At 41.5% G+C, this 18,451-nt stretch overlaps 1 protein-coding gene across 1 annotated transcript in view; it reads left to right on the plus strand.

The window, feature by feature from the left end:
• kdm6a (lysine (K)-specific demethylase 6A) overlaps positions 1-18,451 on the plus strand; it is a 50,603-nt gene that overhangs the window by 21,729 nt on the left and 10,423 nt on the right. Inside the window, exons 7-13 of the mRNA XM_004572968.5 lie at positions 5,187-5,241; positions 5,692-5,726; positions 7,204-7,297; positions 10,112-10,238; positions 15,847-15,945; positions 16,216-16,435; positions 17,464-17,604. Coding sequence (XP_004573025.1) covers positions 5,187-5,241; positions 5,692-5,726; positions 7,204-7,297; positions 10,112-10,238; positions 15,847-15,945; positions 16,216-16,435; positions 17,464-17,604 — 771 coding nt within the window. The remainder of the gene's footprint in view (positions 1-5,186; positions 5,242-5,691; positions 5,727-7,203; positions 7,298-10,111; positions 10,239-15,846; positions 15,946-16,215; positions 16,436-17,463; positions 17,605-18,451) is intronic.

Raw genomic sequence — 18,451 nt, forward strand, 5'->3', positions numbered from 1 at the left:
GTAAAGCCATAGGGAAGCAGGCGAGCTATCTTATCTTGTAATGTTGTCATAACAACCTTATCAGCTAATATTGGAGGGATACTGGAAGCATTTGCTATTGTGGGTGTTTATGAAGTGTATTATACAGTCTTACTTTGTTCATTGCACATCTAAAGGTTCTGCACCCACAGCTGATAGAAGTGCAGCTAGAACAAATATATACATTTTGACTCGAGTCATCAGCAGAGTGTCCTTGCCTGATGAGAGTGCTGGAACAATTGAATCATTTTGCATTCATGCCACTTAAGTTTCATGAATTCCGATGTACAGTCACAGATAAGAGCCTTTTAACTTTTTAGATAATTCTGACCTCCCTAGTCCTTTGGATCAACACCGGCTGCAGGATCATCTGTCCTGTGTGTCTGTAATCCCCGGATACTTGTGAGTTGTCGAGACAGTAACAAAAGGAAAAAGGCATTCTGACTTTTAGCTGCCGATCTGTTGTCGGGGATCCCTTTGGGGATTGATTGCTCTGATCCTAGGCTTTGTCCTGTTTCAGACGTTATGTCACACTAGCATACTTATGCCAGTGCACTACAGAAGTTTAGACATGCCAACTGGATATTACAAGTTTAAAAAAAGTAATATTTATTACACTGCCATCGCAGAGGATTTTATTCATGGTGATTATTTATGAAATAAAAGTTCAAATAACCAGAACTAAGAATAGAAAACTAACTAAGAAAAGATTAAATTCCAATAAGTTACAAGTAAGTGTCAATATTGCAGCAATAGGTGCATCAGTGTATTTAACACTCTGAATGACCACAGTCAGAAAATAGCAGTGGAAGCACTGCAGTAATATTCTTCCAGGCTTACAGAATATGAAGTTCATACATAGAGCTGTTCGATATAACGATATATATCGGATGACGATATAAAAACGTCTGTCGTTTCATTTTACGCTATCGTTTGTTTCGTGGTGTCGCAAAAAAATAAACTGTTTACGGCAATATTTTTCATGGTTTTGATGGTCACTGTAGTGGCTATATTAATTTCTTAAAGTTCTCTCTATCGCTTATGTTTAATATAATCACACTACGGATGGACAAGCGCCTGTTTTTATGCGTTGTCGTTAGCAACAACGACGGTAAAACGATCGCATGTCCGCTTGTTTATTTTCCACATAAACCTTTCACAGTAAAGCTCAAGATCCTGTTGAGACTTTTCAAAATAAACTGAATCACGTGAAAAAGTATGCAGTGTTTACGGATGAAAAGCAAAAAAGAGCCGTCAGGTGCTAAAAAATAAACCTTAGCCTCAAATGTTAGAACAGGCTTTTCCCCGCAACATGCCGTGTGATAAATACTCACAAAGAAAACGGCGGCCGTTAAAACCTATGTCAAAAAATGTGTAGTTTCATGCATCGGTTAAAGTACACGACGCCCAGCTGGAAACACTTCACCTTCCCGAGATTCACGGAATTTACAGAAAATATTAAATTTTTTGTGATTTATATCGTTATCGGGACGATAGATGTTTTATATCGGGATATGAGATTTTGGTCATATCGCACAGCCCTATTCATACATTACTAAATCTTTTGGGGAAGGTATAATAAGTGCCAGACACACAAACTCAGACACATATCGCTGTGATCTCAGTCAGCAGCACAGGAGCTCCTCCTCTCCTCTGATGCCCATGGAGGATCTAGAAGGAAAAAGGTCGAGGTGGTCATATTTTCTTAAAAGTAAGTTGTGAGTTAGTGTTGCCTGATCTCCCTGACTTTCTTTTTTTCAGTCAGACTAAGTAACCTAGTTTGAATGTGAGTAGAAATCCTGCCGAAACACGTTTGAGCGGTATGGTTCAGAGGTCTATGAATTCAAATAAATTTGTCATTGATAGAAAAAAGCTGCAACATACACATTTAAACAATTCTCTCTCCAAAGAAAACACACCGACATCAGATTAACAGATAAGATGACACAAGAGGAAGTGCATGTAATCAGCAAGGTGAATTACATTTCCAGAACAACACCGACAGTCCTGTATATGTGCAAGAAACGAAGTGTGCAACACTCGGAATTTAAGGTGCATGACACGTGTCTTAACTATATCAAGCAAATATTCTGTATTGGTTAATGGTGAAAGAAGTATTTCCTAAAGCTTGACATTTTCAGTTTACAGTTTATTACCAAAGGTTTTAAGAGTTTATACACATGGTGCTCTGTGGAGCTAACTAGGCTGCACGCGTTGCACGTCTTCACTCAGTGTTGGAGGCCACCCCTCCCTGTTTGTTCTGGCTCGCTGCCAACACATATACACACACAACTGCCCCACTTATCTAAAGGGAGGGGTGGTCTCTCACGCAGAGGAGCTGAGATTGAATAAATGTAAGAAACAGAAATGAGAAAGGAATCAGAAACTGTTTTCTGTAGTAAATGCGTGCAGGAGGGAGAGGGAGGGAATGTAGAAATGGACTTTCATGAAGGATGCATGTTTCAAGGTGCAGAGCATCAAGTGACTGAGATGCCTTGAGTTTCTAAGAACACATTGCAATGTGAATCACTGCATGTAACTGCACCAAACTTGGATTTCACATACAGCGCAGACAATTTCATCCCATTAGTGTCTGCTAATGTGGTTAATGAGAGAAGAGGAAATGATTTGGCCCCAGTGTGCTTTAAATTGAGGTTATATGAGTTGGCTGCTTCTGTAGAGCTGCGTAGCCATAGAGAAGAGCTTTGAGCCGAGAAAGAGAGGTGAGATTTGGGTTGGGTGAGGGAGGGGGGGCTGTAGAGGTGGTGTTTCCCTGCCTGTTCCAGCTTTGAGGTATTGTGTGTCATCTCTCAGCACTCTCCACTGCAGCCGTCTGCTGAATAGTAATCAGTGACACCAGGATAGAAGAGGGGGAAGGAGGTGGCGTGAGAGAGGGAGGGAGAGAGACAAAAAGAAAGATTGCAAAGAGACAGAGAGAGAGTGAGGAAAGCGAGACATGGGGAGGGAGGTGGAATGCCAAGCTGACAATCCTGCTGCATTATCTGCCTGATGGTAGAGCAAGTGTGAAAGGGAAGGAGGGAAAGGATAGAAGAGGCTGAGGCGGAGATCTACTGGAGGATGCTGTGGGGTTCCATAAGGAGTGTGATGTGAAAGCGATCTAGGTAAAAGCATTTGTCTTTGCCTCTGTTGCTTGACATTAAAGCATGTGGATGCAGTTGGAGTGTCTGGTGTTTAGTGGCTCGTAGCGCTGTTTAAAAGGGAGTTTGTCCTAAGCAGGGTCCTCTGTGTGTGTCTGCATGCGTGCGCATGCATGTGTAAGTGTGTGTGTGAAGCTCCACTGGCCCAGGGTGAAGCATGCAAAGAAAGATCCAGCTGGACGGCTCTTGATTTTTATCTGGCTGACATTGACCGTCTGTGCGGCTGCTGTCGCTCCAAGACAGCGGGCGCCTCCTTTTTCTGTGTGTGCCTGTGCTTATAGCTGCCTTTTCCCCAGCATGGACCGCTGATACCGGTGCTTGCCTTTTAAGGTTAAAGCAAGAAATCCTCTTTAATTTGACCAGTTCAGCAACAGCAGCAGTACAGTTTGTTCCAAAAGTGTGCGTGCCATTGAAAGAAGTTCAAGGTTTTGGGATTTTCCTCGTGCTCAGGTGCTGACAGGTTTTACTGACCCAGATTCTAGTGGTGCCTTTTTAAATGCACAAAGCATCATTTGGGACTGCATAGGGTTACAGTGCAGCAACCCTAGGGACTGAAAAAGGGCTCCAGTGATTCGTCCAAATAATCGATGACATCAACTATAAAAATTAATTGATGGGGGAATTTTATTGTCGATGCATCATATCATAAATTTATTTTTGTAACTGCAATACACTACAGGAAGCTATAGGGCAGTATCGCCTATATCGTCTGCCAAGACTGCAGATAATACTAACGAAGAAGAACGTAGCGCGAACGGCAAAACAGGAGGACAGAAGAAAATAGAAACTGAGATTTTAAACAAAAGTTATTTGCAGAGTGTCCAAACTGGCACTTTCCTTCCACGACAGGACTACTGCTGTGCACGAGCATTTAAAACGGCGGCACCCTGGAGCTGTGACGTCAGCTCTGAATGCTTCAGTTTTAGGGAGTTCAGTGCATCGCGTTAATACTTTATGTTCAAATTTGTCCAGTAATGTTTATGTTAGATTACCTATCGGAACCTTCTCATGCATGATGCTTGCTAAGCGAACACCATTTCAGTTTTGTTAGCTAAAGAGTGAAATGCGATAATGTAGCTACTCCTGTATGCTAGTTTGTTTGGTTTTTGTTTTTTTTCTCACATTATTATTAGTGTTTATTCTGAATAGTAATTAGTACAAGTTTCTGGGTCATTATTTTATTTTGCTGTGGGCCGAGACAACACAGTGATATTCACAGGTGGGAAGACTTGACTAGGTGAAACACTGGAGCCTAGAAGAGGAGGTTCACCCACTGGAAGTGGAGATAAGCATAAGTGAAATGATTGTTGACTAATTGAAGAAAAATTGGCAGATTAGTTAACTACCGAAATAAACTGCAATGAAAACTGTCACCTTGAAGCCACTTATAGACAGGACATCTTGCTGGAATTTACATTTCACTTTCTCGTATAATGAACTTGAATACAGTTAAAATTACAGCAGTGTGTCAGCAACATCTGGGCATTTTGTGGAAGAACTAAAGGGAGTCCGAGAAGGCCAGAAGAGCTGTGTGACTTGGGCTAATCAGTTCAGTGACCCCATATAGAAGGCATTTCCTGGTACTGTGGCACGCCTTGGCCTCTGCAGACATCTGCCTTACCCAGAAACCGTAGTTCAGATGATGGAATTGGATGCCATTAATAGCCTGCCACTGGATATCAGCGTCTCATTTTGAGGACAAGTTGGACAGGAGAAAGGAGGGGTGAGATTTGTGCCTTAGCTTTTCCAGCTCTGTGTCCTCTCTTGTTGCAGTGGCAGGAGTTCATTTATGGTTTATTAGGAATGCTGGGGATTTGGGTAATGCACATTAGCTGGAGAAGAATAGAAATTTCTCCACGATTTCCTTAAAAGTATCACTCCTGTGCTCTGTGCTCTCGGAAAAAACTAGGTTAAATCGTTTTTGTTTGTTTTTAATCTTGTCACAGAGATGTTTGATTTGTGTGAATTTGCTTTCACACTAAAATGATTACATTTTTTCCCTCTCTGCAGCATTTTCAGCTGGCTTTGATCGACTCCAAACTCTGCACTTTGTCCAAAGCTGAAAGTAAGTATAGGTGCTATAATTGTTCCAGCCAACCAGTCACACGCTACAACGTAAAGTATGATCACATATGATGGGCCGTGTTGCTAGTGGTATGTAACACATATTGAAAGGGCATAGGAATATTTCTACAGAGCAGGTTTTTTTTTTCTCTCTCTCTGTTGCTGTTTCCCTGCTGACTCTGCCCAAGACTGGGGTTGCCTAGGAGACAGCACAAGGAGAGAGAGCGAGCTGGAAGTGCTTTCAAGCACATTGCAGATACACACTGTGATTTCAGATTACATGTACACTCTGGGGAAAGTGTCCTACTCCCCCTCCCATCTGTGCTCCATAGTGCTAGCAGTCTGTACCCACTGAGCTTCATGGAGCCATTATCTAGCTTAATTTCTCTCTTTGTTTGGGTTTTTTTGTTGTTGTTTTATTTCACTAATTTCTAATTTCTCACCCCCACAGTTCAGTTCCACATCGCTCATTTATATGAGATCCAGGTAAGCAATCGATAAATGTGGGCCAAACAATTTCATGTTGTACTCAATTAATATAGCATCATGCACCTGCTATAACTTTATATTGATTTAACAATTTCTCTGACAAGGGAAGACCTTCAGTGTAATCCAGCCTTTTTAAGAACTCAGATACTGTGGCTTATAAGAACAACTGTACTGTTTATTCATAAGTATAAAATAATTCAATTATTAAAAAATTATGATGAACAACACCAGTAATATAAAGCTTTAACTTCTAACTATTATTGTTTGGCTCAAAGGCTGCTGGGAATGATTCAGGGTATATATAGGTACATTACACCCCTACTTTGTACTAGACCACTGGTGTCGATGAGTTACTATATCTAGGTATTGTTTTTATTTACATGTATCTGTCCCTTTGCCTTGTTTAGGCCAAGTTTGAATATGTTAATGCACTCCTCAGTATGCCATTATGAAAATATGCTGCACTGGGGGTAGAGCAGGTTATTTACTAAGTGGAAGGTTGTTGGATCGATCCCTGGCTGCTCCAGTCACAGATCCCAAGTTGATGCATCCATCAGAGTGTAAATGTGTGTATGTCAGGTAGAAAGCACTTAGGCATAGAAAAAAGTGCTTTTTTGAATGGGTGAATGAGGCATGTTGTACAAAGCGCTTTGGCTGCTCAGGTAGAGTAGAAAAGCGCTATATAAGAACCATTACTGTTACTATCATGTTGAAACAACATGATCAGGACCTGTTGGAAAATGTGTCAATTAACTACAGAACAGTGTTTGTTCAAGTATTATCTAAAACTAAATGACTCTAAATGTCAGATCTTGTAGGTAATGGCAGGGCTTCATTACCAACAATCCCCCCCCCCCATTGCAATTCTTCAGTTGTAGTAGTTCCAAATGCAGCTGTTCATTTGGTTGTATTTGCCTTCAGCCTTAATGACAATCATTAGTCGACACAGGAAGGAACATTAAAGAATCTCTCTCGCTTGTGTGCCCAAGTGTCAGTGTTTGCCCAGAGGTGTTTTTATTGTGTGCAGACAGGAAGAGTCTAGAGCCAGACTGTATGTGCAAGGTCTGCACATACACAGTCTGGTGGGTTGGTTTTTAAAAGGCTATTTTAGACCTGATAAGAGAAGATTCTGTCCATGCACTGACATTACTCTACCTGATGATCTAGACAAAAGGTCAGTAAGCCCACTAAGTTAAAACAAACCCTTGGTTCACCAGCAGGCAGCTCAGATTTCCCCAGATTTTTGTTAAAGCACACAAACATTTTAGTGCAGACACACACACCTGCCAGACTTGTTGAGTCTCCCTCCCCCCGTGTGTTTGTCTGTGTATGGAAGGACACTATGAGTGTGAGGAGGTCTTTAAAGTCTTTGTCTGTCTAGATAAAACCATAAAACACTGGCTTTCCTGTCTGGCCTAAACAACCCCCATGTCTACTTCTCTTGCTTGTCCTCCTCTTCCTGTTCTCCCCGCAGAAGAAATACAGAGCAGCGAAGGAAGCGTATGAAAGTCTGTTGCAGACGGAAAATCTTCCTGCACAAGTGAAGGCGACCACACTGCAACAACTTGGTGAGTGACCTTTGCTGATGTAGGCCGATGCTCATGTCCACATGTGAAATGTACCGGATTAAACTGGCTGAAAGTATCTTCAGGCTCGGTTGGTTCGATTCCCGGCTTCCCCTAGTCTGCATGCTCATTTACCATTTACCATCTTGCAAAGAATGGGGGGAAAAAAACCATCTGCAACCAGTGATTGCTAAAATCGTTGTATTTTTACATCAAATGTTGTAATAAGTGGATTTTTATCTAGTTTGATTAAATAATTCTGGCTTTATTTACTCAGGCATTGGTTTCTCTCTCTCTCTCTCTGTGTGTGTGTGTGTGTGTGTGTGTGTGTGTGTGTGTGTGTGTGTGTGTGTGTGTGTGTGTGTGTGTGTGTGTGTGTGTGTCAGTATTAATCAAAAGATTTCATACATTTATATAAAAAATTTTTTTTAAAAGAACCACACACGCTGTGATGTTGTTGGTAAATTTTCTATATACACTTGCTGTATTACCTATACCTATTTAACTGCTTGTTAATGCAGATATCTAATCAGTGAGTCACAGAATAGCAACTCGTTGTATTTGGGTGAGAACAAGATGACTTATTGTAGTCCAAACTGAGCATCAGAATGGGGAAGGAAGATGATTTTAGTGATTTTGAACATGGCATGGTTGTTGGTGCCAGGAGGACTGGTCTGGTAGGAACTATCCAGTGAGCAGCAGTTATCTATGTTCATGCCAGAAGTCAGAGAAGAATGGCCAGAATGTTTTGAATTAATAGAAAGACAGCAGTAACTCGGGATAAGCACCGGTTACAACCAAGGCAGGAATGCACAACATGTTGAACCTTGAAGCAGATGGGCTACAGCAGCAGAAGACCACAGCAGAAACTGACAGTATACTTTGCACAGGTTCACCAAAATGCCAAGATAACCAAGGTAGTGAGGCGCACAGATTAGTTTGTTTGGTGTATTTGGCTTAGTATGTTTGTATATAGTTGTGGTAGCCACTGTTGTACCTATCAGGACTTGCTGGAAATTGGTTTTTGGCTAAAACTTCCCATTACAGATGATTTACGATGCTTGCAATAGCCCTGCCAACCTTGTGAGACCACTAGGAATTGCCATAGATTGCTGTCAAGTAGGGGTGGGCGATATAAACGATATACGATAGAAACGATACCACTTTCTGACTATACCGCTCTATCGTGATAGCGTATGTCGATGATGTCATCAAGCTGCGCCTGTTTTGGTCGAAAGCATCGCAGCGGCTACAACCATTATCATCTGCAAATTATGCCAGGCGACAGTAATGGCAAAGAGATGAAGCACTTTTTAAATATGGGGAAAGCCAAACACTGCGCGTCCTCCACTTCCGTAACATTGATTCATTAATGTTGAATTCTCTCGCAGCTGTTCTGTTCCCATGTTGTTGCAGTATATTAATAACTAACCTTGTATTGTGGATGAATAATCTCAGTTGTTGTCCTGACTGAAGTTTGGCCCGTGTACAGCATCCTGCTATGCGATTGCATTTGTCCCTGACCACCAGAATCCCTCACGTTAACTTTTATCGAGTGGAAAAAACGTTGGCGTTCATCCTCCAGCTTCACTGTGCTAATGTTATGCTAACATAGCTGTATCACTACTAATCACGTAGCACAACATTATATACCAGGTAGTCCAACTTCAGTAACCCTGCAAACGCCATCGCTGTTTAGTTTTCTGTCTTTGTTTATGTTGGAAGTGGTAGCAGAGCTGTACGTTTTAATTAGTTTCAAAAATCTCTCAGTCAGAACATGGTGTCATGTTTAGGTGGAAACTAGCGAGCTAACTTCCTGCTAACTTCTCACTCCGTTAAATTGAATAAATTCTGTTTTCATGGATGTTAAACTTAATTGTTACACCTGGTAAAGCAGCAACGCTGATGAAAGAATTTAGACAGTTTTTAACTCTGTGTTCGTTTGACTTTGGGACCTGAAGCCGACGGAGTTTTGGACCCAGATTACTCCGCGAAGCTCCTCACTACGGCAGCCGTAATGCTCTGACAATCCATCAAAACATTTTTTAACAGATTTCTGCACGCAAAAATAGGTTCGAGGTCAGTAAGCACAACCAGAATTCATACATAAGGCGCACTCGATAAAACAGGCGGAGTGAGAACACATCCGGGAATTTTTTGCGTTCTCGGCTTGATGCGTACTTTGAATTGGAACAGTACTTGGTCTCCGACTGATGACGTATCATGAGTACACGGGAACGCAAGTACACATAAGTACGCATATGTGGTTACACAGGTGTATAGGAGAAGAGCTGTGGGAGGTTTGTCATTGCTCATTACAGTCTTCCTGAGCCTCTGTGTTTGCTTGAAATTGCCCAGTTTATGTGTGTGCACGCACACGTACTTGTGCGTGTGTGTGCACACGTACTTGTGCGTGTGTGTGCACACGTACTTGTGCGTGTGTGTGCACACACACTTGTGCGTGTGTGTGCTTGAATGCAGGGAGGAGCTGTTTGTAAAGGCTGGTTCATATCAGATGTTTAAGCGTTTTGAATATAACTGCTTCTTTGACTTTTTCCACTGTTACTCTCATTAAAGTTTCAGGAAGTAACAAGTTTTTATTTATTTGATCTGTTTTTTTTTTTCTCCTTTGGCAGACAGAACTTAATCTTATCAGAAATCTTACCTTTTTCATTACATTTAAAAAAAAATGTGGATTTTGATTTATAACACTTGTATTCTCCTTTGGTATGTAATCATCACTAAATAAAAAAACAAAGCCAGGAGGTGTGTTACAGTTGAATCGTGAAGGCTGATGTTTTGTTTTGCTCTTCTCAGGCTGGATGCATCACACAGTGGAACAGTTGGGGGATAAAGGCACCAAGGACAGCTATGCCATCCAGTGTCTGCAAAAGTCTTTAGAGGCAGACCCAAACTCTGGCCAGTCTTGGTACTTTCTTGGCAGGTACGAAAGCAAAGGACGCAGCTGTTTGCGTATTATCTTGTCTTGTGTTGTCAAATTTAATTAGACGGCAAATTCTGATTTAGTTTTAGTCGTAGTCTTTTGGCTGACCTTACTGTATATGAAGATTATTTCTGATTGGATCACTTCCAAACACGTCCCACCTTTCTGCACAACTTAATCGGATCTCATCTCTTCAAATTCATTAGTTTTTATTTAGTTGTCATCTTCTTTTCATCACAAAAAAAACCACTTGTTGCCAAAAACATGACATAACACTGTTAGAAGGCATCACAAGATAATTTGTTTGTTTTTTAGCAACCTTAAAATCTAGCTAATGCTTCAGGATGTTAAAATGCATGCTCCTGTGCTGCTGTTTCGGTTGAATGTAGTAGATGCCCAGTCTTGACCATGGGGCCAATGCTGTCCTTGAGGTTACAGCCTAAGCAGGGAAAAAACAAAAAAAAGGCATCCCTTAACTGGGTTATTGGTCTTTGCATAATATTCCTTTTAGACTAAGCAGTCTTTACTTGAGTCACTATGTTGGTGCACTAGAATCGGCCTTGCCTGATGACCCACATAAATAGACCTTCCTCTGGATCAGGGTGCTTTTCAGTTCACCGACTGAAAGAGTTTCTAGTTATTCAGGAAAATAAGTTGAAACTTGCTGCACAATAGTCAGCATTCAACACTGTAAAATCACTTCACCATAAAACACCATCTGCACTGGTTTTTTGACTCTGTGTTTTGAAGCCTCAACTTTAAAACAGTTGATCATACGTGGACAGTGTGTAGCGTTACCAGCTTCCTTAGCAGGCTGCATGTGTAAACTGTATAGATTAGCAACACACGTCTGGTAATTGGTGCTAACCGGCAGACTAATAAATACCAGAATTTCACTCACCAGATCTGGGCAAACAGCAGGCATTCTTAATATTTTGCCAATTATTAAAAGCCTTACAAGCCTATGTGACCAATTATTGATCTTTCATTAGGGCAAGTAGCTGTTTAGGTAGAAAAGCTTTTCTACTGCTTGGAAGCTGAAAGCTGCTCTTGCTCTTGATATAGCCATCTGAGTGATACCATGTGCTTGGTAGTCTAAGGAGCTTGGAAAGAAAAGCGCCTGGAGTTTCCTTGAAGACGTTTCACCTCTCATCCAAGAAGCTTTTTCGGTTATAAGTGCAATCGGTGGAGAGTCCCAGATTTAAGCCCTATTGGGAGTGTCCCTAAGATGGCCACGGACCCCCTATTGATCCTCTGCCTAATCACACGAGCCAAGGTGTGTGTGTGTGTGTGTGTGTGTGTGTGTGTGTGTGTGTGTGTGTGTGTGTGTGTGTGTGTGTGTGTGTGTGTGTGTGTGAGATTCACAATCAGCCAAGGTTTCGGGTGAACCCGTTATGAAACCTAGCCCCACCCTATCATGTGATTTATTAAGGTCAAATGGCCCAGGATGTGAGTGGGCTTTAAGGTGTATGAGAAGGGATCTCAAAACTTTTCAGAGATGAGAGGTGTATCGTCTTCAAGGAAACGTAAAGAATTCCAGACACTTTTCTTTTCTAGCACCTTAGACTACGATGACCTGGATGACTGAGAACCTTCACAGACGTGTGTATGTTAGTTAAAAAGTACCTAAAAGCATGGAAAATGTATCTGTCTCTGTCATGAGTTCTTACATTTATGCATGGGCAAACAGTAATGATTAAAACTGTTTTGTGTGGTTTTCACAGCCCAGGAAATTCTACAGGACAGTTTTTGGTTAATTTAAGTAACTTGACTCGGTCGATTGCACATCAAGGGGCTTGGTGTAAAAAGGTGTCTTAAAAGCGGGCTAAGATGCATGAAGAAAGATAGAAAGCGAATATGTTTTGGAACAAAGTTCAGTGCAGATTTTTCCTCAGCAACATCTACTAGATAGCTAAATGTTGCTCCCTTTGCTAGTTGGCAACAGAAAAACTAGTTGGTTAAACTAAATTTAATGCACAAAGGCATTTACATGTCCCGTCTAGCAACCCTCCTCTCCATTATACAGTGTTGCAGATGGATGAGATGCAAGGTAGCATTGCAAACCACTGTATTAGTACTGTATTGAAGTTTTGTAGTGTTGTATTTTAAACTACAACATAAACTGTTGTATGTAGGCTGTGTAAGCGTAAACTGACACATAACCAGTAGATGCCCAACTGTCTTCTGAATGTTTTCACATCAGTCAATTTGTTCCTAAAAACAAACATCAAACTAAACCCTGAATTGTCTGCTTTAGGGTAGAAATTGGTCACCAGAATGGTACCAGTCATATTTTTATACAGGGAGTGCAGAATTATTAGGCAAATGAGTATTTTGTCCACATCATCCTCTTCATGCATGTTGTCTTACTCCAAGCTGTATAGGCTCGAAAGCCTACTACCAATTAAGCATATTAGGTGATGTGCATCTCTGTAATGAGGAGGGGTGTGGTCTAATGACTAGGGGTGCAACGATACACAAAATTCACGGTTCGGTTCGGTTCGATACTTTGGTGTCACGGTTCGATATTTTTTCGATACAAAAAAAATGTTCATGCATTTTTTAATTTGTCATTTATTAAAATTATAAATATATATTTTAACTCAAAAGTACAGTTTTTAAATTTAACCCTAACCCTTGTGCGTGTTTTTTATTTTGACAGCGAATGCGCACCTGTGGACCACTTATATGCAGCCCTGGTTATTTAGCTCGTCATATTGCAGCCACAGAGATTCTTTTGTCCATGAAACCATAAAGCTGCACTTTCTTTTTGCCTTATAGTCTGATTTGTCATAACTTCTCCGTTTTGTGGTAAGCTTTTATTTGGCTGTCACTTCTTCACCCTGACCTGTCTTATTTGGCTCAGCAGAACTGAAATGCTTTTACACGCGCACTCACATAAGCTCAGCGATTCTCTGCACGATCAACCTCTCACATGTTTAAGCTTGCTGCGGGAGATTTCACTTGTCATGTTTGCATAGTAAGCTAACGATTAATAAGACGATGTCAGAGGAATTGGTGCACAAATTATCATCACTCACAGATCAGTGCTGTCGCTCTCTATACACAGTTCGCACGATTGCAAAGTGAAAGCAAAAAAACAAGCGCAAATTCAAACGCGACTTCAATATGTCACATATTGACAGTGGCTCACCGATGCCAATGACATAATTACCCAGCTACATTTCTGAAAGAATGCAAAAGCATTGACATATATTTTTCCTACAATAGCCCGACGGGCAGGGAAGAGATAGATTTTTGTAGCCCGACTGGAAAGATCGCTAGCTCCGGGACGTTGGGCTAGCGATTTTGCGAGCCCTGTATCTGATTGAGGAATCACTCATCTTTGGAAAAGAGAGTTTACTACAGAGAAATGGCTCTTTCCAAAATAAAAGCTATACTATCCGCTTCTTCTGGGCTATATTCTCAACAGCATAAGGAGAATCATGTGCTAACAGCTGTCTAAATGACTCGGCTAAAGTTAGTAGCATGCTTGTTGTTTTTGTCTTTGCACTAGGATGATGTCGGCGTAAATGTGCAGTCATATTCGTTGTGTTCCCACTAGTGCTTTCAGGTTAATCTCGTTGAAATGACCTTAACGCCACAACACGGCAAATCTCCGTTAACGAGCTACCGCCGATCGCTCCGTGCATGGGGCTAGACGGCCAACACGTTAACGAGCTAACTGCGCTAACACACTAGTTCACACCAATGTAATTGAGCATTGCATGGCACATCCAACATACTGTTTTACTTTAGTCCATGACTCGCTTACCTTCAGGGTCATACGTCACATGAAAACCAAAATAATTCCAAACGCCAGATCTGAATGAGGTTCAATTTGCCTGTTGCAAGGAGAGCTTAACTTCTGTCTCGCTAGCTTGCCCTGCGCTCTTCCTTCTGACTATGCTGTCTGTGTTGAGGCTCAGTGAATCTGCATTCGACTACTCCGCCTAGGCTGCACTGTCGAGCCTAGGCGGAGTAGTCGAATGCAGATTCACTGAGCGCTCAACACAGACAGCATCGTCAGAAGGAAAATTGATAAAATAAATTACAAATGTTGTATTGTTCGATACATATGCGTTCCGAACCGAAAGCACTGTATCGAACGGTTCAATATCGATACGAATATCGTTGCACCCCTACTAATGACATCAACACCCTATATCAGGTGTGCATAATTATTAGGCAACGTCCTTTGCTTTGGCAAAATGGGTCAAAAGAAGGACTTGGCAGGCTCAGAAAAGTCAAAAATAGTGAGATATCTTGCAGAGGGATGCAGCAGTCTCAAAATTGCAAAGCTTCTGAAGCGTGATCATCGAACAATCAAGCGTTTCATTCAAAATAGTCAACAGGGTCGCAAGAAGCGTGTGGAAAAACCAAGGCGCAAAATAACTGCCCATGAACTGAGAAAAGTCAAGCGTGCAGCTGCCAAGATGCCACTTGCCACCAGTTTGGCCATATTTCAGAGCTGCAACATCACTGGAGTGCCCAAAAGCACAAGGTGTGCAATACTCAGAGACATGGCCAAGGTAAGAAAGGCTGAAAGACGACCACCACTGAACAAGACACACAAGCTGAAACGTCAAGACTGGGCCAAGAAATATCTCAAGACTGGTTTTTCTAAGGTTTTATGGACTGATGAAATGAGAGTGAGTCTTGATGGGCCAGATGGATGGGCCCGTGGCTGGATTGGTAAAGGGCAGAGAGCTCCAGTCCGACTCAGACGCCAGCAAGGTGGAGGTGGAGTACTGGTTTGGGCTGGTATCATCAAAGATGAGCTTGTGGGGCCTTTTCGGGTTGAGGATGGAGTCAAGCTCAACTCCCAGTCCTACTGCCAGTTTCTGGAAGACACCTTCTTCAAGCAGTGGTACAGGAAGAAGTCTGCATCCTTCAAGAAAAACATGATTTTCATGCAGGACAATGCTCCATCACACGCGTCCAAGTACTCCACAGCGTGGCTGGCAAGAAAGGGTATAAAAGAAGAAAAACTAATGACATGGCCTCCTTGTTCACCTGATCTGAACCCCATTGAGAACCTGTGGTCCATCATCAAATGTGAGATTTACAAGGAGGGAAAACAGTACACCTCTCTGAACAGTGTCTGGGAGGCTGTGGTTGCTGCTGCACGCAATGTTGATGGTGAACAGATCAAAACACTGACAGAATCCATGGATGGCAGGCTTTTGAGTGTCCTTGCAAAGAAAGGTGGCTATATTGGTCGCCGATTTGTTTTTGTTTTGTTTTTGAATGTCAGAAACGTATATTTGTGAATGTGGAGATGTTATATTGGTGTCACTGGTAAAAATAAATAATTGAAATGGGTATATATTTGTTTTTTGTTAAGTTGCCTAATAATTATGCACAGTAATAGTCACCTGCACACACAGATATCCCCCTAAAATAGCTAAAACTAAAAACAAACTAAAAACTACTTCCAAAAACATTCAGCTTTGATATTAATGAGTTTTTTGGGTTCATTGAGAACATGGTTGTTGTTCAATAATAAAATTATTCCTCAAAAATACAACTTGCCTAATAATTCTGCACTCCCTGTAGTTCAACTGTTCTTTGGTCCTTATTTCTTTCTTTGTCTCCTCTCCTCAAGGTGCTACTCCAGTATTGGGAAGGTGCAGGATGCCTTCATCTCTTACCGGCAGTCCATTGATAAATCGGAGGCCAGTGCTGACACCTGGTGCTCTATAGGGTAAGAGCAAAATTTGTCATGTGTTGGCTATGCTGAGAAGTATGATTAAGGTCACAACGAAGAAGGTGAAGCTCTTTAGGTCTGACTCAAAATGGCTGGTGGAGAAGCAGCAGCTGCATAGAGGACATGGAAAAAGTGTGAAAGGATCTATTGTTAGAATTATGAAGAACAGATTAGGTCCCCTGAGAACTGTGAGTTTGTAAGAGGATAATGACCTAAATCCTGGAAGATGGCAAGAGAATAATTTCCTATCTTTGCCTCTGGGTCCAGGGTGCTTTACCAGCAGCAGAACCAGCCTATGGATGCACTGCAGGCTTACATCTGTGCTGTTCAACTGGATCACAGCCACGCCGCCGCCTGGATGGATCTGGGCACTCTCTACGAATCCTGCGGCCAGCCGCACGACGCTATCAAGTGCTACATCAACGCTACTCGCAGCAAGGCCTGCCTCAACACTGCTGCACTCACACAACGTATCAAGCTGCTGCAGGTAGAGCTGGCCTTTACATAAACCCAACGCACTTTGTTACGTGTTGTGCATTTTGGTGTGTGCGTGTATTAAAGTGACGTGTTAAGTGCCAAACATTGCCAAAGCAATCAGCTTTTTGAATTGCAGGCTGCGTGTTTGTCCTTTTGATTTCTGGTAACAGAGATATGAATAATAATTCATATTGGTATTTTGTTTTGGCGTTTTCCCCTCACTTTATTGTAAAGCATTCCTTCATGGCATTGAACATTTTAGTATATCACCTATATAAGGTGTGATCAAAAACATCTGAGAATTGCCCCAAGAAAATGTAACTTTACCAAATTTGTAATTTTTCCTTTAAGGTCATCTTTTTGTGGAGGTCAGAATGTTTTCAGCATGGCTGCATTTGTAATATTGCTCTCTGGAAGTCCCGTCTTGCACTTGCACGCCTGCGATCTTCAAGCAAAGACGGCAAACATCAACCAATCAAGTTTTAAACTGATCCAACTGTGGTTTTGAGTGCTGGGCCAGCTTCAGTTTTCACTTGAAAATTCACAACATGTCAAAAGCTCAGGAGAGGTAAAACCAGAGTGGGCGTGTGAGTTTTTTAGTATTGAGTAAGTTCCCCTGAGTTTGGCCACCAGAGTCAGACTCTTGGTGTGGAGTTCTACTATAACACCAGAGAAATGTATCTGGCTGTGTGCAGATACAAAGCAAAATACTTTTTTTTTTTTTTTGGCTACAGAAAATAGTCTTGTGTCACAATCTACCCTACTAGCAAGTGCAAGTGGTCAAAATGGGACTTCCGCTTACCTACAAATAGCTACAAGCTTTTCAGACATCCACAAAAAGGTGACTTTGAAGCAGAGATCAGCCAAATAAAACCAGCCAAAGTGTTTTTATCTTCTTCTGTTTTTTTAAACGGGCTCCTTTGAAGATTTTTTGATCACAGCACGTACACGAGCAGTAACTTTTCTAGTATCTTTTTTTTTTTTTTTGTCCAACCCAAGTTCAGCACTAAAGTTTGTGTCTTACACAATTTCTCCTAGGCTCAGTTGTGTAACCTACAACCAGGTAGTCTGCAGAATAAGAGTAAAATGCTTCCTAGTATTGAGGAGGCATGGAGCCTACCCATTCCTGCTGAGCTCACGTCCAGGCAGGGGACCCTGAACACTGCACAGACACAGCAGGTGAGATCCAGCTTATAAAGGAAACTCCAGTCTCTTATAAACTAGTTAAACTGTAAATTGAAGAGGATTGTTTAAGCCTTGCCCTCATACATTTAGAGGATTTAACTACATCATAGTCATTTTCCAAAATTCTGGCTAGCATCAGTGTTCAATATGGATCCAAAGATAAAAAGCATGAAAGAACTGGAGTGAGGCCCATTTTGCAATAATCTTAATTGCTAAAGTGCAGTTTCCCTTCATAGCCCCTCTCTCATCAAAAGGCACGTGTTAGAATTACTAAGGATTTCTACAAAGAACTCATCATGCCACACTGCTTTTATCTTTTTCACAAAAATGCACAAATCTTATGCAGACATTGCAACAGAAAATGCTGAAAATGCATGTCTAATGAGCATAGCATATCGAGTAGTACGAATGCATGGATTTGACCTGTGTTTGTCATGAATGGCATACGCGAGTTTTGATTGCCACAACTGACTTAGAAAAAAAGACTGAGGCTCAACTCCACCACTGTCACATCAGTTTTAACCCTTCTTGTTTTTTCTGTTTGTCTGTTAGTAAAATCCTTAAGTCCTCATTTTGGCTTCAAATCACCATATTTGCATCATGCTTCATCTGTGCCACAATAATAATGAGGTCATTTTCAGTGATTCTAAGTATTGATCAGAGTGAACCAAGTGATATCCTGTCTGCATTAGTGACTTTACATGAACAGAATATGAGATGTTCAAACTACTTTCCTGTAAAGCAACTAGGGATGCTCTCAATACGATTTTAGTAACAGACTGTGAATAATCAAGGATTCACATGAATTAAAGACAGTGGCTGCAATCTGATTTTAGTCAAA

This window comes from Maylandia zebra, linkage group LG16, assembly GCF_041146795.1.
Source record: "Maylandia zebra isolate NMK-2024a linkage group LG16, Mzebra_GT3a, whole genome shotgun sequence".
Classification (NCBI taxonomy): Eukaryota; Metazoa; Chordata; class Actinopteri; order Cichliformes; family Cichlidae; genus Maylandia; species Maylandia zebra.